This window comes from Brassica rapa, chromosome A09 (assembly GCF_000309985.2).
Source record: "Brassica rapa cultivar Chiifu-401-42 chromosome A09, CAAS_Brap_v3.01, whole genome shotgun sequence".
Taxonomy (NCBI): domain Eukaryota; kingdom Viridiplantae; phylum Streptophyta; class Magnoliopsida; order Brassicales; family Brassicaceae; genus Brassica; species Brassica rapa.
Genome location: NC_024803.2, coordinates 32,278,053 through 32,297,939, shown reverse-complemented (window position 1 = coordinate 32,297,939; position 19,887 = coordinate 32,278,053). Strand labels below are relative to the sequence as shown.

The 19,887-nt window shown below is 32.3% G+C and overlaps 3 protein-coding genes and 1 pseudogene across 4 annotated transcripts; 3 read left to right on the top strand and 1 right to left on the bottom strand.

Moving 5' to 3' along the window:
• Positions 1-888: 888 nt before the first annotated feature.
• LOC103840930 lies at positions 889-6,204 on the top strand (annotated as a pseudogene).
• A 643-nt stretch (positions 6,205-6,847) lies between these two features.
• LOC103840929 (UPF0481 protein At3g47200) lies at positions 6,848-9,027 on the top strand. Its single transcript, XM_009117444.3, has 3 exons — positions 6,848-7,503; positions 7,593-8,125; positions 8,426-9,027. The coding sequence occupies exons 1-3, from the start codon at positions 6,848-6,850 to the stop codon at positions 8,848-8,850; spliced, it is 1,614 nt and encodes a 537-aa protein (XP_009115692.1). The 3' UTR covers positions 8,851-9,027.
• A 320-nt stretch (positions 9,028-9,347) lies between these two features.
• On the bottom strand, positions 9,348-13,714 carry LOC103840928 (small RNA degrading nuclease 1). Of its 2 annotated transcripts, none has more exons than XM_033281145.1 (12): positions 13,644-13,714; positions 11,443-11,625; positions 11,301-11,378; positions 11,142-11,210; positions 10,909-11,052; positions 10,725-10,841; positions 10,583-10,652; positions 10,389-10,489; positions 10,164-10,295; positions 9,968-10,075; positions 9,784-9,885; positions 9,348-9,696 (listed from the first exon to the last, which is right to left on the bottom strand). In XM_033281145.1, the coding sequence occupies exons 1-12, from the start codon at positions 13,674-13,676 to the stop codon at positions 9,595-9,597; spliced, it is 1,239 nt and encodes a 412-aa protein (XP_033137036.1). In that variant the 5' UTR covers positions 13,677-13,714; the 3' UTR covers positions 9,348-9,594. The 2 variants fall into 2 exon arrangements, with proteins under 2 accessions (XP_033137036.1, XP_033137035.1); XM_033281144.1 differs by lacking the exon at positions 13,644-13,714 and adding an exon at positions 11,704-11,830 and having other exon boundaries at positions 9,361-9,696.
• A 2,555-nt stretch (positions 13,715-16,269) lies between these two features.
• Positions 16,270-17,778, top strand: LOC103840924 (disease resistance protein RFL1). Its single transcript, XM_009117441.3, has 2 exons — positions 16,270-16,646; positions 16,754-17,778. The coding sequence occupies exon 2, from the start codon at positions 16,756-16,758 to the stop codon at positions 17,662-17,664; it is 909 nt and encodes a 302-aa protein (XP_009115689.1). The 5' UTR covers positions 16,270-16,646; positions 16,754-16,755; the 3' UTR covers positions 17,665-17,778.
• The last annotated feature ends 2,109 nt before the right edge of the window (positions 17,779-19,887 follow it).

Sequence of the window (19,887 nt, the reverse complement as noted above, 5' to 3'; positions counted from 1 at the left end):
TATATATGTTTTCCAAATATGGAAGAATTGTTTAACTTATTGACGTTTAACATCACTTGCCATATAATCTAACGAATATTACAAATAACAATTTATGGAAACTATTCTCGAAATTATTGAAAGACTTATAATGTTTTATTTATTACTTTTAATATTTATAACCTATAAAATAAAATGAACGAAATTTTATATAAGATAATTATAATAGTTTTATACTCTACTTGATGAATTATGTTCGAATATAATTATATAATAACTATTTTAAATATTACAAAATCCAAAAATGTTTATTAATACTATTTTTAAATTATTTATCGTTGTTTAAAGAATAAATTTATCATAATTTTAAAATAATTTATAAAATGCTTACAAAATACAAGGCAAAGTTTCACTTTCAAGAGTTAAGTCGAGATCTGGATTAAAAATCCTAATAACTGGTAAAGAAGGGAAGCCGGAGACAAAAATATTGAATGTTGTCTACAAACAAGTTTTTCAGAATATTTAGTAGTCACGGTACGTAATTTTAATCTACTTTTTTTTTCAAATACAAATTTTAAAATGAATAAACTGTTGCAATTATTTATTTTTTGTATTTGCTAGATGAGTTGTGATGAGTTAGGAGACCGATGACGGTATGTCAATTTAATATTATTTCATGTTCAATAAAATTTAGAAATTTATGAATCTATCAAATAATGTTAACCCGTCAAATTGCCAACAAAATTTATTTAATTTTTTGCAAGTTTCTAATTGAATTTGCATGATTTCTTTATCGAGAAATGTACTTCATAATTAATATTATTTATGGATAATATTTTGTTTTTTATTATATTTTCTTTTAATATGTCTACACAAATGTTTGTTTATTATTTATAGAAAAATAATATTATTTACCTAAAATAAAGAATTACGAAACATATAAAATACAATTCTAATTAATGATAATATAAAATTTGTTACTTCTAAAACTATACACTATTTATTCCATTTTTTGAATGAAAGTATCTTCGTAAACACACAAAATATTTTGTGACGTTGCAATTATACATACACACAATATCTGCCTCTTCATACTGACGTTACTGTGTTCCTTCTCGTGAGGTACGAGCCGAGACAGAACACAGGGTGCAGACCGGTCATGTTCTTATGTCCGCACAGGGTGCGGACCGATCACCTAGTGATACCTAGCTTTGTCGTCAATATAAGTTTTCATTTTTTTTTTCATTTATATAAAATCTAATTTATCTAGTATCTACAAACACGCCTGATAAAATTCCCCATATAAAAGTTACAAATCGTACAGTCCCTAACCATCATTGTGTATTTTGTAGGTACCAAATCACTCATCTCGATTCTTATAGATTTTGAACAGTTCGTTTTTATTTCGGATGATTTTTGATTGAAATACTAGTAGTGAAAATTGATCAATAATTACACAAAAAGGCAGTGATATAGTGACGCTGACTACTGTTTTATAAAGGGTTGTCGATAGATAATTAATAAAACTGCAATATCATAATATGATTTGGTAAATTTATATTATTTTGTTTTCTTTAAAAAAAATTAAATATGAGGTGCAAACTATTATTGGTTGATGAATCTACAGATTCACAATAAGCGTCTCCACATTAAAATATATCAATAATATTTTATGTGATTTTTAAATATTTAAATCGTGAGATATGTAAACTTATTGAAGTCTCTTAATTTATAAGAGCGTCTCCACATTTATACAAAGATTGTTAGGTCGTGCCATGTGCTGGGTTTCCGATGATTACGAATTATTACTTCTTAGTTTGATAACGGGCTGCGCCTAATATATAACGCAGAACCTCAGTTAAAGAGAAAAAACAAAACAAAAAATACTTTTAAAGTTTAAATTTAGATGGCTAATTTTTATTTTTTTTGTATAGTAACAATCGTCGGATCTGAGGCAAGTGACCCATATTTCATCTTCATGTATATTGTTGGTTCAACCGTTTATTTAACATTTTTATTTAAAAAAAATTATAAGGTTATTTTTATTAAAAGCGTTTTACAAAGTTTTATTTTTATTCTTTTTACAAACTTTTTAAAAATATTAAAATTATTTTAATATTAAAAAGTTTAATAAAAAAATGTTTTAAAAAAATAATAAAAAGGAAAAGTGCATACACGTTTTAGGAAAGTTAGAATATTATAAATATTTTTAGATATTTTTGACAAGTAGATGAACTTCTTTAATTTGAAATTTAATTTCTGCTAATCTATTTTTCGTAGAAGATGAAATATACTTTTAGTAGAACGTAATTTAAAATTTTAATTTATCAAGTTTTTAAACCAAAACAAATTACCAATTTGTCTATGTGGGTGTTTTATCAATTGTTTTTATTTTTTATATTTTTTTGGTTTATAAAAATATTTATTTAAAAGGATAAAAGAGACAAAAAAAATTATACCAAAAAGACAATCATACTGTTTTGTTGCTCCGTTTTGGTAAATTTCTCAAAAATAATTTGATTGACTCTATAGATATATACTAAGACTTATCTTATTATTTTATATTCTAAAAAATAAAAATAAATAATGTTTATCATTAGGTAATCAAAACATCATTACGTGATATCAAACAAAACATTAGTAACATTACGTATCTCTTCATTTCTTTTAATATTTTGACAATATTTTATTAAAATTTATTTATTTATTTATTTTTATGATCAATTATATAATGAATAAATATAATTCATTAAGGAAAATAATGACTTCAAACGCTCCAACTTTTAATGTGAGATCTCGAATGCAAAAAATTACTTCATAAATAATAGTATAGATTTGGTTTATGTAAATAAAATTGACTCTTATGAATTAAAAGTTTAAATCTTTTTGCACTTCAATGGCATTTGTTTTTAATTTAATCATTTGATTTTTCTTTTCTTTTGATATTACTATATTTATAAGGTTTCCAACTTTCATCTATTTCTTGTATATTAAATTTCATTTATCTTTTCCTTCTGTTAGAAGTTTAATATATCTTCTAAAAGAATCTAGTTTACAAAAAAAAAACGTATAAACCTCAGTATATTTTTGTTAAAAACCAATTTTAATTTATCATTACAAAGAATAATTATAATCCAGGAATTTACAAACACACTTTAATTTATTAAATATAGCTACTAGCAAAGACTAAAATATTTAAATAAAAGTAAAATTTTATTCTAGAAAGTCATTTAATATTTATTATGTAATTATCTTTATAGTTAATTGTTAATTTGTTATTCTAAATTAGATTAACATTGATCTTCCTAAAATAAAGTTGTAGCTCACATGGTCGGTCCTGAGATTTTGGGGGCTTATGCTATTTTTGTAAAGATTTCATTGAGAAAAAGAAATTTAAGAAAATTTGAGGATCTTTTTAAAAAATTTGGGAACTTATGTTTATATAAAAAAATTTAAAAAATTTGGGACTCTAAACGAATGTTTCATTCGGCTTTACCCAAGACCGGCACTGGTAGTCCCAGTGCTCCACCACTTGTTTAGAGTTCAGACGAATTTTATTGTTCCGCATACATCAATATTAACTGGACACTTGTTTACGTGTCTAAACATCATTCCTCTTTGTCATTTTCTTTGTCATAATTGTGAAAGATGATCTGAAAATTAGGAAAATAAGTCAAAGCAGCGTATGTATTAGTCATTTTATAAGAGTTATACAGTCTTTTCTTTTTAATTCTAATTTTGATGTTTCAGATCTCACTAGTTGACTACTGTATATATATTTATATTGGCCGCATTTATGATAGTCATGAATAATAGGCATTTATGGTGGCCAGATCACAACTTTAACCAGTAATAGGCAACTATATACATGGCTGCTTTGACATTTGACAATTACTGTCTCTCTCTTTCGCTCTTTTGATTTGCCAAGAGAAACAATGGTTGTATATCAGTCCAATTTCACCAACAAAAGATCCAGAGGGTTTAGAGTCAGGAGCCTCTCTCGTTTCGCTGAAAGAAGGGTTCAAAGCCAAAAGTTGCCGAACCACGAGGACACTTACCCGGAGCCTGGTAAAATCAAAGTGAGTGAAGAGAAGCCAAGAGAGACACAAGAAGAATGGGTGATCTCGATCAAAGACAAGGTGGATAAAGCATGTGGAGACGTTCCCGCATCTAGCTGGGACAAGCTCTGTATCTACCGAGTTCCACATTACCTGCAAGAAGATGACAAGAAGTCCTACTTTCCTCAAACTGTATCGCTTGGTCCCTACCACCACGGCAAAGAACATCTCCTGCCCATGGAGTGTCACAAGTTGCGTGCGGTCCATATGGTCTTGGAATATACCAAGAAAGATATCGAAACATATATTGATGCCATGAAAAATCTCGAGGAGACGGCTCGTGCTTGCTACCAAGGTCCCATTTGTATGAGTAGTAATGAGTTCACTGAAATGCTTTTTCTTGATGGATGTTTTGTCCTTGAGCTCTTCAGGGGAACTAAAGAAGGATTCACCGAAATCGGGTAAGCCTGAATCAATATTTTAATATTTTTAACCCGTTATCTCTAAACCAATTTGTTTCCAGATCTGGCTATATAAACCATGTTTCTTTTTTTATGATATGAATGTTAATTTCATTTATGAGAGGGTTTGTAGTTAGTTAACAAAAATTACCTAACCGGCTAAAAGATTTTCTTTGAAAAAATAAAAATAATAATTAACCTAAGTTGTGGACTATGTTGTTTGTGTTGACTAGATATGCACCCACTGACCCGGTTTTCGCGATGGGAAGATTGATGATTTCCATTCAACGTGACATGGTAATGCTAGAAAATCAAATTCCTTTGTTTGTTCTAGAAAAGTTTGATAGAGCTACAGCCCGACACAGTGTACCAACCAGGTTTGGTGGCACAACTAGCAGTTAATTTCTTTGCTCAACTAATGCCAACGGGCGAGGAGCTGACTAAAAGGGACAAGGTGGAATCCGTTGACTCAGTAAGTGACAATGGGGAGTTGCATTGCTTGGATGTTTTTCATCGAAGTCTTTTCAAGTCTACTTGGACACCGGATAAGAAAAGTCTAAAAAAGTCCATATCATCTCGAAAACAACAGTTGATACATTGCGTGACAGAACTAAAGGAAGCAGGAGTTAAGTTCAGGAGAAAGAAAACCGACAAGCTTTGGGATATTGAATTCAGAAATGGATATTTAAAGATACCCAAACTACTAATCCATGATAGTGAGTACTTAACCTTTTTTCTTCTTTCTTAGCTTTGTGTGCCTTCCCTACAAATAAATGTTTTGCAGTTTCCGTTTCTTATCCATTATTTTAGAAATATTACATTTTAGAACTTGCTTCTCGTTTACACAGATTGGTCATGATTAATATATGTGTTCTAGCTTCAGAAAAAGGGTATTTTAAAACTTATTTTCCTGCACTTGTATTCATTTGATCGGTGATGAACTTCCAACTCAAAAATAATTGGCAATGTGTAGAGAGGAACATACTCATCTTATACTATGTTAGATATAAACTTCTCTTCTGATGGGAACATTCTAACATCTCTTTTTAAGGTTTTCCTTGCATATAAACCATATTTATCAAGTTTATCTATCAAACCCACTCCACAAACCTAATAGAAAAACAATGTCTCATCTTTCTGTAGGTACCAAGTCTCTCTTCTCAAATCTTATAGCCTTTGAGCAGTGCCATGCCAACTCGAGCAACGACATAACATCCTACATAATCTTCATGGATAATCTAATAAACTCTGCTGAAGATGTTAGCTACTTGCACCATTGTGGTATCATCGAGCATTGGCTAGGGAGTGATTTTGAAGTTGCGGATTTGTTTAACCGACTATGTAAAGAAGTCGTCTTTGACCCAAGAGATAGTTATCTATCTAAACTTTCCGGTGAAGTAAACCGTTACTATTGTCGTAAGTGGAATTCTTTGAAGGCTACCTTAAGACACAAGTACTTCAATAACCCCTGGGCATATTTCTCTTTCTTTGCTGCACTTGTTCTGTTAATTCTCACATTACTTCAAAGCTTTTTTGCTGTCTATGCTTATTATAAGCCATCTTCTTAACTTGTCATTGTTATTTTCCTTAATTTATAATGTTTGTGTGTTTCTTGTTTTTTTAGTTGTTGTATTTTTCAATTAAAAACACTGATTTTAGACTATATTTCTGGAAGCCATGCCAAAGAAGTAGTTCATATTGTTCAATCACTACAGATAAAACGTGTCCCGGTCAATAATAGATCTATACGAAAATGGTGAGGTCGTGGCGTCGTGCCATGTTCCTCACGAGCTGTGTAATGAACATGTTCCGTTATGCTCTCACTATTTCTTTTCATTTATTAACATTTTCCTAACAATAACTTACGTAACATTAGATGAAGATTCACATCCGTATAGGGATCATTATCCGACCGGTAAATAATCCTTTTTATCGTACATGTTACATTACCTATTACCTTTGACATAGTTATACACAATCATATATACATATATTAAACTTGACAAAAAAAAAATATATACATATATTAAAATAGTTTTGTGTAGGTGGTTTCCAATCATTTGATTATTCATAACTGAGAGAAGCGAACAATTCTCTTCACGCCGGAGGATTCCAGTTGATTGATTTATTTTTAAAAATAGTCAAAAGAAAAATATATTTTTTTGTTGTTTTTCCAGAATTATTTGTGTGTTTAGATGCATCTAATTGTGGTTGTTGTCGTTACAGATCAATTGGGCCCATGAGTACAATAAGTAACCAATTACAGCTTCAAATCATTTTAACATATAGTTGCTTCTTATATTTAACAACGATAACTTCTCTCTTCCTCTCTCCCATTCGTCGGAAAAAATGGTGGCTGTCTTCTACAAAGACATGTTGAGCTGGTACTTGCTCACCCTCAAGATCCGAGAAAAACTCGAAGCCGAGAACCAAGGACAAGGATCCGAACCGATTAATCCAGACCAAAACCTCCCCTCGTTACCTGAAGTCACAAGATCCGATCAAGATCAAGAAGAAAGCAATCATAACCACGACCAAACTCTGTCCGAAGCCAGTAAGATCGAGGTAACCAAAGGGAGTCCAAAAGAGCCACGAGATGATTGGGTGATCTCAATCACAGACAAACTAGAGCAAGCACATAGAGACGACGACACGACGATCTGGGGCAAACTCTGTATCTACAGAGTTCCATACTACTTGCAAGAAAACGACAACAAATCGTATTTCCCTCAGACCGTCTCGCTTGGTCCGTACCACCATGGCAAAAAACGGCTCCGGCCAATGGACCGTCACAAATGGCGTGCCGTCAACAAAATCTTGAAACGTACGAACCAGAACATTAAAATGTATATTGACGCCATGAGAGAGCTTGAAGAGAAGGCTCGAGCTTGCTATGAAGGTCCTTTTGGTCTGAGCAGTAATGAGTTTATTGAAATGCTTGTTCTTGATGGTTGTTTTGTGCTTGAACTCTTCAGAGGAGCCGTTGAAGGATTCACAGAACTCGGGTAAGCTTCCGGTTATCTCAAAAATTTGCTAAACCGGTCTCAATCATTTTTATTTTGAAATTGTTGTTTTTGTTTTTGTATTTGTGTAGATATGCACGTAATGATCCGGTTTTTGCAATGAGAGGATCGATGCATTCAATTCAACGTGATATGATAATGCTGGAAAATCAACTTCCCTTGTTTGTACTAAACCGGTTATTAGAGCTACAACTTGGCACACGCAACCAAACCGGCTTAGTGGCGCAATTAGCAGTACGGTTCTTTGATCCACTAATGCCAACAGACGAGCCAATGACCAAAACCGACCAGTCAAAACTCGAGAACTATCTGGCAAGAGATAAAGCCTTTGACCCATTCGCCGACATGGGCGAGTTGCACTGTCTTGATGTTTTCCGTCGAAGTCTGCTCCGGTCTAGTCCTAAACCGGAGCCAAGGTTATCAAGAAAGAGATGGTCTTCTCGGAATACGCGCGTGGCGGACAAGCGCAGACAACAGCTGATACATTGCGTAACGGAACTGAGAGAGGCCGGTATTAAGTTTAGGAGAAGGAAAACCGACCGGTTTTGGGATATTCAATTCAATAACGGTTATCTAGAGATACCAAGGCTACTTATTCATGACGGTACGTTCACGTTTTCCACACTACATATTATTTTTTTAAATCCCTGCCCCATATTAGTTAGGATCATATATAATGTGTGATAAAAGTAATGTTATCACGTTCTTCCCTTATCAAACGGCTAAAGTAAGGAAGTGTCATAGATTATTCCTTATATATTACTTATTCAAAATGATGTAAGCAATGGAAAAGAGTTTGATTTGTTTACACCAACAAGAAATCTAGATGATGTAACAAATAAAGAAAAATTAAAAACAAGAAAAGTTACATGATTTCTTATTTCCTTGAACTTTTGTTTTGTAGGTACCAAATCTCTTTTCTTGAACCTTATAGCTTTTGAACAGTGCCACATTGACTCGAGGAATGACATAACATCCTACATAATCTTCATGGACAATCTAATAGATTCTCATGAAGATGTTAGCTACTTACACTACTGCGGTATTATTGAACATTGGCTAGGGAGCGATTCTGAAGTTGCAAATTTGTTCAACCGGCTATGTGAAGAAGTTGTTTTTGATACCGAAGATAGTTATCTATCTCGTTTATCTGTTGAGGTTAACCGTTATTACAATCAAAAGTGGAATGCTTGGAGGGCTACCTTGAGACACAAGTACTTCAACAATCCATGGGCAATTGTCTCGTTCTGCGCTGCAGTTATTCTACTCGTCCTCACATTATCTCAAAGTTTTTATGCTGCTTATGCTTATTATAAGCCACCTTCCTAACTTTCATTATTTATATAGCTTTCTTTAAAAAGGCATTTTTGTGTTTATTTCTTTTAAGTTTTTTAAGCTTAAAAATAAGAATGTTGATATCGTAACATTCCGGGTTTTGAAAAGCTATGGTATTATTTTTTTGTATTGATATTTAAAATTCATAAAATATTTATTGGTGTGTGATTATCTACTAACATAGAAATCATCTAAAAAAAAGTGCAATTAACATTATATCAAACAAAATAACTAATAATAAAGCTAATGAAATCTTTCTATTTATAAAAGTTAGATCCAATCAAAATATCTACTAAATTTTTTAAGTAGATGAACAAATATGGATGTGAATTTGTGTGGGAATAGAATATAGATGATGTTTTTTTTTATGGAAGCTCTTTCTTTGATTTGTTTGGGAAAAGAATATTAATGACTCAAATTTTTTATATTAAAATATATTATATTTGGAAATGATTGTTTATTTTAAAAATTAAAATGTTGAAGATTATGTCTTCAACTTTAAAATTGCCATCTAACTTTACATTCACTTTGCAAATCAATTGTTAGGAGAAACCACATGTTCTTCTTCTCTGATGCAACAGGAACATTGTTAATAGCACTAGTTTTGCCATTGTTTTCTATTCTTAGATTGTTAAAAGGAGAATCTTAATCAAAATAACAAATATTTTGGCCTACTCCTGCACTGCATAACTTTTTTTTTCTCCAGGAGAACTGTCTTTGTACTGACAGAGGAGATCTCTACGCGGAACCATCTTCAACCATTTTACGGACATATATACTAACTCTTGAACCAGAAGTCAGCTTAAATACAACCAGTTTTTGTGGCAAACCAAATGAATCCTGAAGCAAAAAAAACATAACACAAGAACATTTGTTATTATCAGTCTCAATCAGAGAGTTCACAAGAAGCAGAGATTCTTAAAATACCTGGCCTTGGTCTCCATCAACGTTTTCAAATGCTTGATCTGCTTCTTTTGAGCTACGGAAAACAACAAACGCACAATAGCAACCTCTCGATGTTTTTGCTGGCTGCCAAAATAAGAATAGATCAAAACAAGGTTGGCCGTTAGTGATCCTTGGAGAAAAGTGAAATATAATGGCTTGGTTTTACCTTAACATCAAGTGTAAACTCTCCAGAAAGAACTTGCTCCAGCTCTTCAGATGTCACATTGTGAGGGATTTTATGTATAAAGAGCTTTGCTTTCTCAACCTCCAACATCTATTGAAAAAAGTTGCAAGCATTTGCAGTTATTAAAATTTATGATAAAAGTTAAAAGTTTAGGTAAAAAATCATATTTTCTTCAAACCTCTTTAGATGGTGGGATTGTTGTGTTGGCTCTTTTCTCAATAACAGCAAGTGCAAGTTTCATCGCAGCTGTTGCGTCGTTTACACAATCATGAGAGACTCCTGCCTTTCTGACTTCATAACCCAAAATAGACTGATAAAAAAAAAACAGTTTCAAGAAAATGTTAATCTTTTGGTGATATTGTCTCCCAAGACTAGAAGAAAACTCATTGATAATAGATTTTACCTTGCAAAGGTTGTTAAGTGAAGCTCTTCTGGGCTTTCTTGCGTTGGAATACTTGAATACAAGTGCAGTGTCGATTACTTTTGGATGATCTATCTTCAACACTGTGATCAAAATAACAATTAAAATGTGTACCTACAAACTAGTAAAAAAAACACACACACACACACTGTACTGAGAAACTTTTTTGAACTTACCTTCCAAATCTTTGTTCAAACTGTGACCAACCAAAATCGCACCATTTGATAGAAAGGGCTGCAAAGTTTCCTGCAACATTTCACAAGATCAACAAAACACTACTTATAGCTTATTGCTGCTATGTAAATAAACCATATGTACCTGAATGTCTACGAGGGAGAGGGTGGCTTTTTCGATATCTTCAGCGGTAATCCCTGTAATGTCAGTCCTATAGTCAACCACAGGTTTGTCCGGTTTCACAAATTCGTCAAGGATCACCTGAAACCATGAACAACAACAGCATTTGATCACCTGTTCACATCAACACTTGTAACTCTAATAATACCTTTAAATCGCGGTCTACAATACCAACTCTGACCAAACCCTCAGTTCCATCGTCGCAAAGAACCATCTCACAGTCAACAGCCACCATTTCGGTTGATTCCATCACCTTGGACGTCTTCACTCCAACATCGGATACAAACCAGTCCTGTTTTTAGCAAATCCCAAACTCTTAAAAGATGAAAACAAGAAACAGCAAAGAGCCTTATTGTTGTTGTTCAAGAGAGGAAACAAAACCTCAGAATGTGGCTCGAATGAGTAGTCTAGAGAGTAAGCAGGATGCTCAACAGTCAATCGAACTAGACTCTGTACTGTCAAACATAATCATATCAAACTTGTACACAGACTTCTTTAGAAGAAAAAAAAAAAACATGTCTTTCTAGTTCAGTTTTCCACCTGTTCAGGAGTGTCATTACCAGGAGAATCCTGCTCTAACTTCTCAATCAGAAGAAAATTGGCGTGACATTTCAGAACCTAAGCCAAAACAAAAAACATAAGAGATACAAACTTTAGTGGAAAACACGTTGTGGGTTTTAACCTGCAAGTCTTGTTTCTTCTTGAAGGTTGTCAGAAACGCGACAAGTTCGTCATGGGAACGCTTGGAAGGGTCATTTGGAGATCCAATCTTCTTCTTGTCTTTAGCATCTGAAAACTCCTTCCATCCTCCGTTTTCGCCGCACAGGCCTCGACTCTGCACTAGCTTCACCAACTCTTCAAGCACCTAAACAGATTCGATCTCAAGAAAGATAGGAACTCGGTCTGTGAAATCAGAGCAACCAGATGAGGAAAAAAGACGAACTTGTTTCTCGGCGGTGGCTAGTTTAAGCTCCATAGTACGAGAGAGAGAGAGAGAGACAATGTCGTTGAGTGGGCGACTCTGCTAGGAGAGTGAATGTTGGCAACTGTTTGCGAGGAGAGCATAACACACAGTTTACTTTTAGGTTTTTTTTTTTTTAATGTCAGTAAAAATTGTTTAAATTAATATTGGACGAATTAACAAAATATTCCAGGTTTAATAATTTTATATGGTAACTATATATGGTTATAAAACATTTGTTCACAGAAATAGAAAAGCAAAACATAAAATATAATTTTATAAACCTTTTCTATGAAAAATATATTGTTATAAGCATCGAAAAATAGTAACTAACAATACTGGATTTAAACTAACTGATGATAATTCTACCTTGGTAACATGCACATATTTACATATGAAACTAGGACCGGTCCGCCCTACGGACGGGATGTAAATTTTAAATAATTAAAACAGTTATATTATAGGTTTAATATATATTCTTATATATGAAATTTTACATATTAGTTTGATTATGTACATGTTAGTGTACGTGGAGACTAAATAAACCATGTTATTTGTATATATTATTATTGTTTGCATAAAATTATGTATTATTTTGAATCAATGAGTAGATCGCAGGAAAAAAATCTTAGGGGTTTCTTACTTTTTTATATTTTCTGTATATATTATGTATTAAATCTTAATAATGAATATAAATTAATATACATTTCATTACATCAGAATATGGGAAGAATACATTTTAACCTAACAATATTTTGGATGTACAATTTTGTTATTTGGTTTTTTTTTTAACTATCACTATTATATTTATGTGTATCTAGTTATGTTAGAATAATTAATACTATATGGATTATATTTTTTGGGGATATATAATTTGTATGAATAAGCTAGTACGAATAAAACTAATTGTGTTGATTTATTTGACATATATTTGTATTTTTCTGTATGAATAATGTAGTAAGATATATTCCATGGATATACAAAATCATTCGAAACACAGTAATTCAGTAAACAGATATTATGGACCCTGTATTTGGTAACCAATAATTTGACGTATGTGTAAGTGTTAAAATATGACGGAGTCGTCTATACCGATATCTAGGTGGTAGACTGATGATACAAATTATGACTCAAATCTATACCGAAGAACTCTCTTTTTCCTCTGCTCTTGTCACTCATGTTGGTTCAGATGGTGTTTGTCTATCCTTTTACCTCCAGACTTCATATATATAACAAACACACATGTCTTCATTAACAAACGATGAATCTAAGAAATATGTCTGTGACTAACCATGATATACCATTAGACACAAATGCATGCAACTTAGAATCCAAAAAGAAACGGGTCCGTGATTGACACCACAAAAATTTGAAGCGGACTATATGTTAAACCATACTAAACCAAAGAAGGCTGTATCTCCCTCCAGAACATGACCCTAAATGTATGACAGGAAACTTATATTTACAGGTTCATGATTAACTCTGTGAGAATCTCCTAGTCATGTCACGGTTTTCATGCATGTGCAACTGGTAAACGTAAATCAAAACTTGTAAATGGTCAGTGCCTTTCCTATCAAAACTGGTGTACCACTTAAAGAAGGGCATAGAGGTGGTTAGTTGTGTACTTAAGAAAAAAACAAAGAATATTATTGCTTAAAGATAATATTAGACAATAGTTCAGAAAAAATAGAAGAAGATAACTGTAAACCTTCAGTTAAAAAAAAAAAGATAACTGTAAACCTCGATTGTGAAACCTAAGCAAAGCAAAGCTCTAAGCCTTTAACGTGACGATATAAACAAACTCCTTGGTTCTTACGAAAAGATGAGAAAGGGAATTCAAGTATCAAGACGTTCCATCAACCTGAAGAATCTCAGTGTCAAGATATTAGCCAATGACTCGGCGGTGAGGAAAAAAGACGAACTTGTTTCTCGGCGGTGGCTAGTTTAAGCTCCATAGTACGAGAGAGAGAGAGACAATGTCGTTGAGTGGGCGACTCTGCTAGGAGAGTGAATGTTGGCAACTGTTTGCGAGGAGAAGCATAACACACAGTTTACTTTTAGGTTTTTTTTTTTAATGTCCGTAAAAATTGTTTAAATTAATATTGGACGAATTAACAAAATATTTCAGGTTTAATAATTTTATATGGTAACTATATATCGTTATAAAACATTTGTTCACAAGGAAAAAGAAAAACATAAAATATAATTTTATAAAACCTTTTCTAAGAAAAATGTATTGTTATAAGCATCGAAAAATAGTAACAAACAATACTAGATTTGAACTAACTGATGATAATTCTACCTAGATGGTAACATGCACATATTTATATATGAAATATTCACAAAACAAAAAATGTTGTTATCATCATTTAAAAGATGGTAACAAACATAGGTCAACCCATTTAATTAACTAATCAAAATTGAATTACAATAATTTAATATTAACTCGCAAGCTCAAATATAATTAAAATGATTTACTATACAATTAAAAGGCCAAATATTAGGATTCTCTACAAAAGTAATAAAATAATAAAAATAGAAAAAAGGGAATATAAAGAAGAGAAGAGTCTAAATTTAGTGAAAATTCATTAATAATGATTTTCTTAAAGTCTATTTAGACTATTTGCATTGGTAATTTCTTTTTCCTATAAATCTTATATATTAAAACAGAAGTTACAACTTTAATTCATGTGTAATTTTTTTAAAAAATGGACCTATTGGACATAATACTAGAAAGTCATGTTACATTTAATCTCTAATCTTATCATTATTATATCTCTAAATAACTCACTTTCTAGATTATAGGAACTAAATAATACTCCCTCTGTTCCATAAAGATGAACTTTTTAATATTTTCACACATATTAAGAAAACACATTAAACTGCCATAATAAATGTATCGTTTCTATAATTTTCAATTTTCAATAACTTTTAACCAATACCAATTCAATAAAATCAATTAATTTTCTTGAAGTTTACATTTTTTTTCATAGAAAACACAAAAAATACATATTTCTGAAACAAACATTTTTTTCTAAAAAGTCTATCATTAAAGAACTGAGGGAATATGTCTATAACACAATATTGCTACATTATAGGAACTAAATAATTATCAATCCTTTCCAAGCAAAAAAACGTGATCTGGAAATTTCGTTATCAATTTTTACTTTCATTATCATGTACCATCGTGTTTGAAAGAGACTGCAAGGAGCATAAACATTTCTTGAGACTTTTACACGTAATCAGGTACATTTTTAAAACTAAAATGATTTCACATTGATCTGTGTTTTGTATGTAGTTCATTTACAAAATATAATAAAATGTTTAATTAAATTCTTTATAAAATTTATACATGAAGCTTTAAGTTTAGTTTTTGTTAACTTTCTTATTTTGTGAAAAGTTTGCTTATCTTTGGAGATGATAATATTTTAATATTTTCCAAATTCTATTTCTATTTATTTATTCAATTATGAAACACTAATCCAACAAACAAAAAAATATATAAGAAGAAATAAATACATGTGAAAGTCTTGAATAATGTATTTGATGGAGAACAAGTATACTCTAATATTATTATGTTTGAACAATCTTAATATACTCGATAATATTAATCTATGAAGCTAAAAAAATTAATTTCTTAATAACTTGTGAATTTTTGAAACAACCAATTCAATAAAAAATATGGTAAAATTATTATGTTTTCAAAAGTGATAGACACACTTCATATATATTATAATATATACCAATCTATACTATTATTTGAGAAGTAAATTTTTGCAATGAAGCTCTCACGTTAAAAGTTAGAGCGGTTAATATCGTTTATAACCTTAATGAATAATTATATAAATTAGTCAGATATATCTATACTATTATTTGAGAAGTAAATTTTTGCAACGGAGCTCTCACATTAAAAGTTAAAGCAGTTAATATCGTTTATACAATTAATGAATAATTATATAAATTTGTCAAAATATAAAAACGAATTTCAAATCTATATGATTAAAAAAATTGATTAAATTAATAATAAATTATTTATACCCTTAATGAATAAATTATATAAATAGTAAAAATTAAAAACAAATTTAAAATATATCTGATTAAATAAGTGATTAAAAATAATAAGAATTATCTAAAATATAAATAATTAAAAACGAATTTCTATTAATACTATTATATTTATATATAATATTAAATAATTGACTATAATAAATATAATAAATTTTTCAAAAATAAAAACATGTTTTAAAACATAAGATAATTCTTAGATATATTTTGTTCTTATCTGAAAAATGATATTTTATTATAAAATTTATAGTTAGATATAAAACAATTTTTAATTAAATGCTAATCAAACAAATAAATATATTTTCTAAAATATATGTTAATTTTTTACAAAATTTAACACAACAATAAGCATATATATATTTTGATAAAAAATAATATATATATATATATTAATAATATTTTAGTTATATGTTATATTTGATAATTGACTATAAGTAAATATAATAAATTTCTTAAAAATAAAATATATTTTTAAAACATAAGATAATTCTTAAATATGTTGTGTTTTTATCTTAAATAATATTTTTTATCATAAAATATAAAGTTTGATGTTTGATTTATCTTTTAAAAAATATAATTAATAATTTATTATATTAGTTTTGATTTCATATTTATAAATATCTATAAAAACACTATGTCTGTATGCGGACACAACACCTAGTTTAGAATTAAAAACAAAATGTTTATACAAACACCGGCGGATCCAGATCTGGTTTATATTAATATTAAATTTAGTTGTACACATTATTTTGAATTCTGCGTGGGTAGACGATTGATATTGTTGACTTGGAGTCATCGTCGACATAGTTGTCATGTTTGACATTATTGTAGGAGCCAGCCGTTGTGGTTGAAAATCATTGGTAGTTTCTCAACTTCATCTTTTTTTTTCTGTGTGATAATTGTCACTCACAAAAATTAACTTGCGACTTTTTCTCTCTGAATTATTATTTCTTCTCTCTCGCTGCAGCAATGGGAAGTTGTTTATCGGTCTCCATGCCATGTGATCAAGTTGTGAATCAAGTCTCTCAATGTTTATCCGACAAAGGAAGTTACATCTACGACCTTTCCATGAATCTAGCGGCTCTGGAGAAAGACATGGAAGTCCTCAAGGCAAAGCGTGATGATGTGCAAGGAAGGGTGAACAGAGAAGAGTTTACAGGATGTCGTCAAAGACTTGCTGAAGTCCAGGTATGGCTTAAGAATGTCCTCGACATAGAAGATGAATTTAAAGATCTACTTAGTACTAGTACCGTTGAACTCCAAAGGTTGTGTTGCTGTGGATTATGCTCCAAAAATGTGGAAATGAGCTACAGTTATGGCAAAAGAGTAATCCGGATGTTGAAAATTGTTAAGAGTACCAGTTCTGAAGGAAAATTTGATGTGGTGACTGAGAAAGTTCAAGTAACTGAGGTTGAAGAGATGCCTATTCAACCCACAATTGTTGGTCATGAGGCATTGCTTGAGAGGGTATGGAACCGTCTCATGGACGATGGAGTTGGGGTTTTGGGTTTACATGGTATGGGTGGAGTTGGCAAAACCACTCTTCTTGCGCAGATCAACAATAAGTTTACTAAAGCAAGGGGCAGCTTTCATGTTGTTATATGGGTTGTGGTGTCAAAGAATTTAGACATTCATAACGTTCAAGAAGACATAGCAAAAAAACTAGGACTTTGGAATGAGGAGTGGGATAAGAAGAATGTGAACCGTAGAGCCCTTGACATACACAACGTCCTCAAGAGACGGAAGTTTGTGTTGTTCTTGGATGATATATGGGCGAAAGTGAATTTGCCTACGATTGGAGTCCCTTATCCGGATGTGGTAAATGGATGCAAAGTAGCTTTTGTTAATCTTTTACCAACCGCTTGTGTTACACAATGATCACAGTGTGTTACACACGAGTTCGAGAGAAAGAATAAGATAGACGTTTCAGGCTTATAAACTTTTCTGAAAATACTTTTGTATTATTGAGATTCGGTAATAATGTTTACAACAGATGATTGATCTTTATATAGAGATCGAATCAATACAAGTATAAGAGACACAACTCTTTATACTAAAGGACACAACTTGAAGAGTTACAACTCTTTGTGTAATAACATAAATAACTAACTTATGTAAATGTATCAAGGAGAGATTAGATTATAGTTTAACACTCCTCCTTAATCATATCTCGACTTGACTCCAAGCTGCTTCCTTAGATCTTCAAATCTTGAACCACCCAATGCCTTTGTGAGAATGTCTGCGAGTTGATCATCCCCTTTGCAATACTTCAGTTCAATGATTCCCTTTTGCTCAGCTTCCCTCACGAAATGGTACTTGATCTCTATGTGCTTCGTCCTTCTGTGTTGCACCGGATTCTTCCCAATTGCTATTGCTGATTTGTTGTCACATAAGATCGGAATGCCTCCTTCAAACTTCTGACCAAAGTCTTCAAATAGTCTTTGTAACCACACTGCTTGATTTGCTGCTGCACACACGGCTATGTACTCTGTCTCAGCCGTTGATTGCGCCACTGTTTGTTGCTTGCTTGACTGCCAACAAAACATGGCTGATCCAAGAGTAAACACATAACCTGAAGTGCTTTTCTTGTCTTCCTTAGAACCACCCCAATCGCTGTCCGTGTAGCCTAGAAGTCTTGGTTCTTTCACGCTTGTGAAGTACACTCCAAAGTTTGATGTTCCTTTGACATATCTTAACACCCTCTTGGCTTCTTGGTAGTGCTTCATGCGAGGTGATGACATGTATCTTGAGAGATAGGTGCTTGCATACATCACATCAGGTCTTGATGCACACAAGTACAAAAGCCCTCCAATGATGCTTCTATACTTAGTCGGATCTCCATACTCCTTGTCATCCTCAACTCCTTTTCCTTGTGGTGTAAGTGGGTTGCTTACACTCTTGCTGTCTCGCATCCCAAACTTGTCTACAAGTTTGTTTGCATATTTTCTTGTGAAAGAAATATGCCTCCATTGTCTTGAATTACTTCCATTCCAAGAAAGTAGTTCAACAATCCAAGATCCACCATCTCGAATTCTTTCTTCATGTTCTCCTTGAATGTGTTGATGCTCTGAATGTTGCTTCCTGTGATGATTATATCATCCACATATAGACTCACGATCAACACATCTCCTCCTTGCTTCATGATGTATAAGGCCGCATCATTCATACTCCTCTCAAAACCGTTTTGAAGAAAGTATGAATCTATCCTTCCATACCATGCCCTTGGGGCTTGCTTTAAACCATATAAAGCTTTGTGTAGCCTTAACACTTTGTGTTCTTTCCCGTGTGTCACATACCCAGGCGGTTGTGTGACATACACTTCTTCCTTGAGGTCGCCATTGAGAAAGGCTGACTTCACATCCATCTGATACAATCGCCACTTCATCTGAGCCGCATAGGCAAGTATGGCTCGTATTGTATCATGTCTTGAGACAGGAGCAAACGTCTCAAGGTAGTCAACACCATACTCTTGAGAGAACCCTCTTGCAACTAGCCGCGCCTTGTGCTTGATGTGATTGCCGTTTGCATCGGTCTTGATCTTGTAGATCCACTTCACACTTATCACATTCTTCTTCTTTGGCTTGTCCACTAGTTCCCACGTCTTGTTCTTCTCAATCATGGCTATCTCCTCATTCATTGCTTCTCTCCATTCCTTGGTACCACACGCTTCATCATAAGTGTATGGTTCTTCATTTGCATGAAGACAAGCTTCTATAGCTTGAGCCGCTTCATCAAGCTCTACTCTCGGTGTCCTTTCCATGATATCAACCATGGACTTGAACTTCCTTGGTGCCTCAGAAGTTTCTTCATCTCCACTACTAGTATCATGATCATCATTTTGAAAAGAAATAGGACTGAAAGTACCTCCAAATTGTTCCTCAGGACTGGATGCACCTTCGGTTTGATCCTCAGGCGAGTGAGAGTCTTCCATAGACAACTCCAATGTCTTCCTCACTTCTTCTTGCCTTTTCCAATTCCACTTCTTTCCTTCTTCAAACTCGACATCTCTTGATACTTCAATCTTCTCATTCTCCAAAATGAGAACTCTATAGCCTTTGGATTGGTTGCTATATCCAACAAAGACTCCACGCTTTGCCTTGA

Excerpts from the sequence above, each read along its gene's own strand:
- LOC103840929 (XM_009117444.3), top strand. The coding sequence starts at position 6,848 with ATGGTGGCTGTCTTCTACAAAGACATGTTGAGCTGGTACTTGCTCACC. Across the intron at positions 7,504-7,592 it reads GAAGGATTCACAGAACTCGG|ATATGCACGTAATGATCCGG; the intron begins GTAAGCTTCCGG and ends GTATTTGTGTAG. Across the intron at positions 8,126-8,425 it reads AAGGCTACTTATTCATGACG|GTACCAAATCTCTTTTCTTG; the intron begins GTACGTTCACGT and ends TTTGTTTTGTAG.
- LOC103840928 (XM_033281145.1), bottom strand. The coding sequence starts at position 13,676 with ATGGAGCTTAAACTAGCCACCGCCGAGAAACAA. Across the intron at positions 11,626-13,643 it reads TAGCCACCGCCGAGAAACAA|GTGCTTGAAGAGTTGGTGAA; the intron begins GTTCGTCTTTTT and ends GAATCTGTTTAG. Across the intron at positions 9,697-9,783 it reads TTGATGGAGACCAAGGCCAG|GATTCATTTGGTTTGCCACA; the intron begins GTATTTTAAGAA and ends TTTTTGCTTCAG.
- LOC103840924 (XM_009117441.3), top strand. The coding sequence starts at position 16,756 with ATGGGAAGTTGTTTATCGGTCTCCATGCCATGTGATCAAGTTGTGAAT.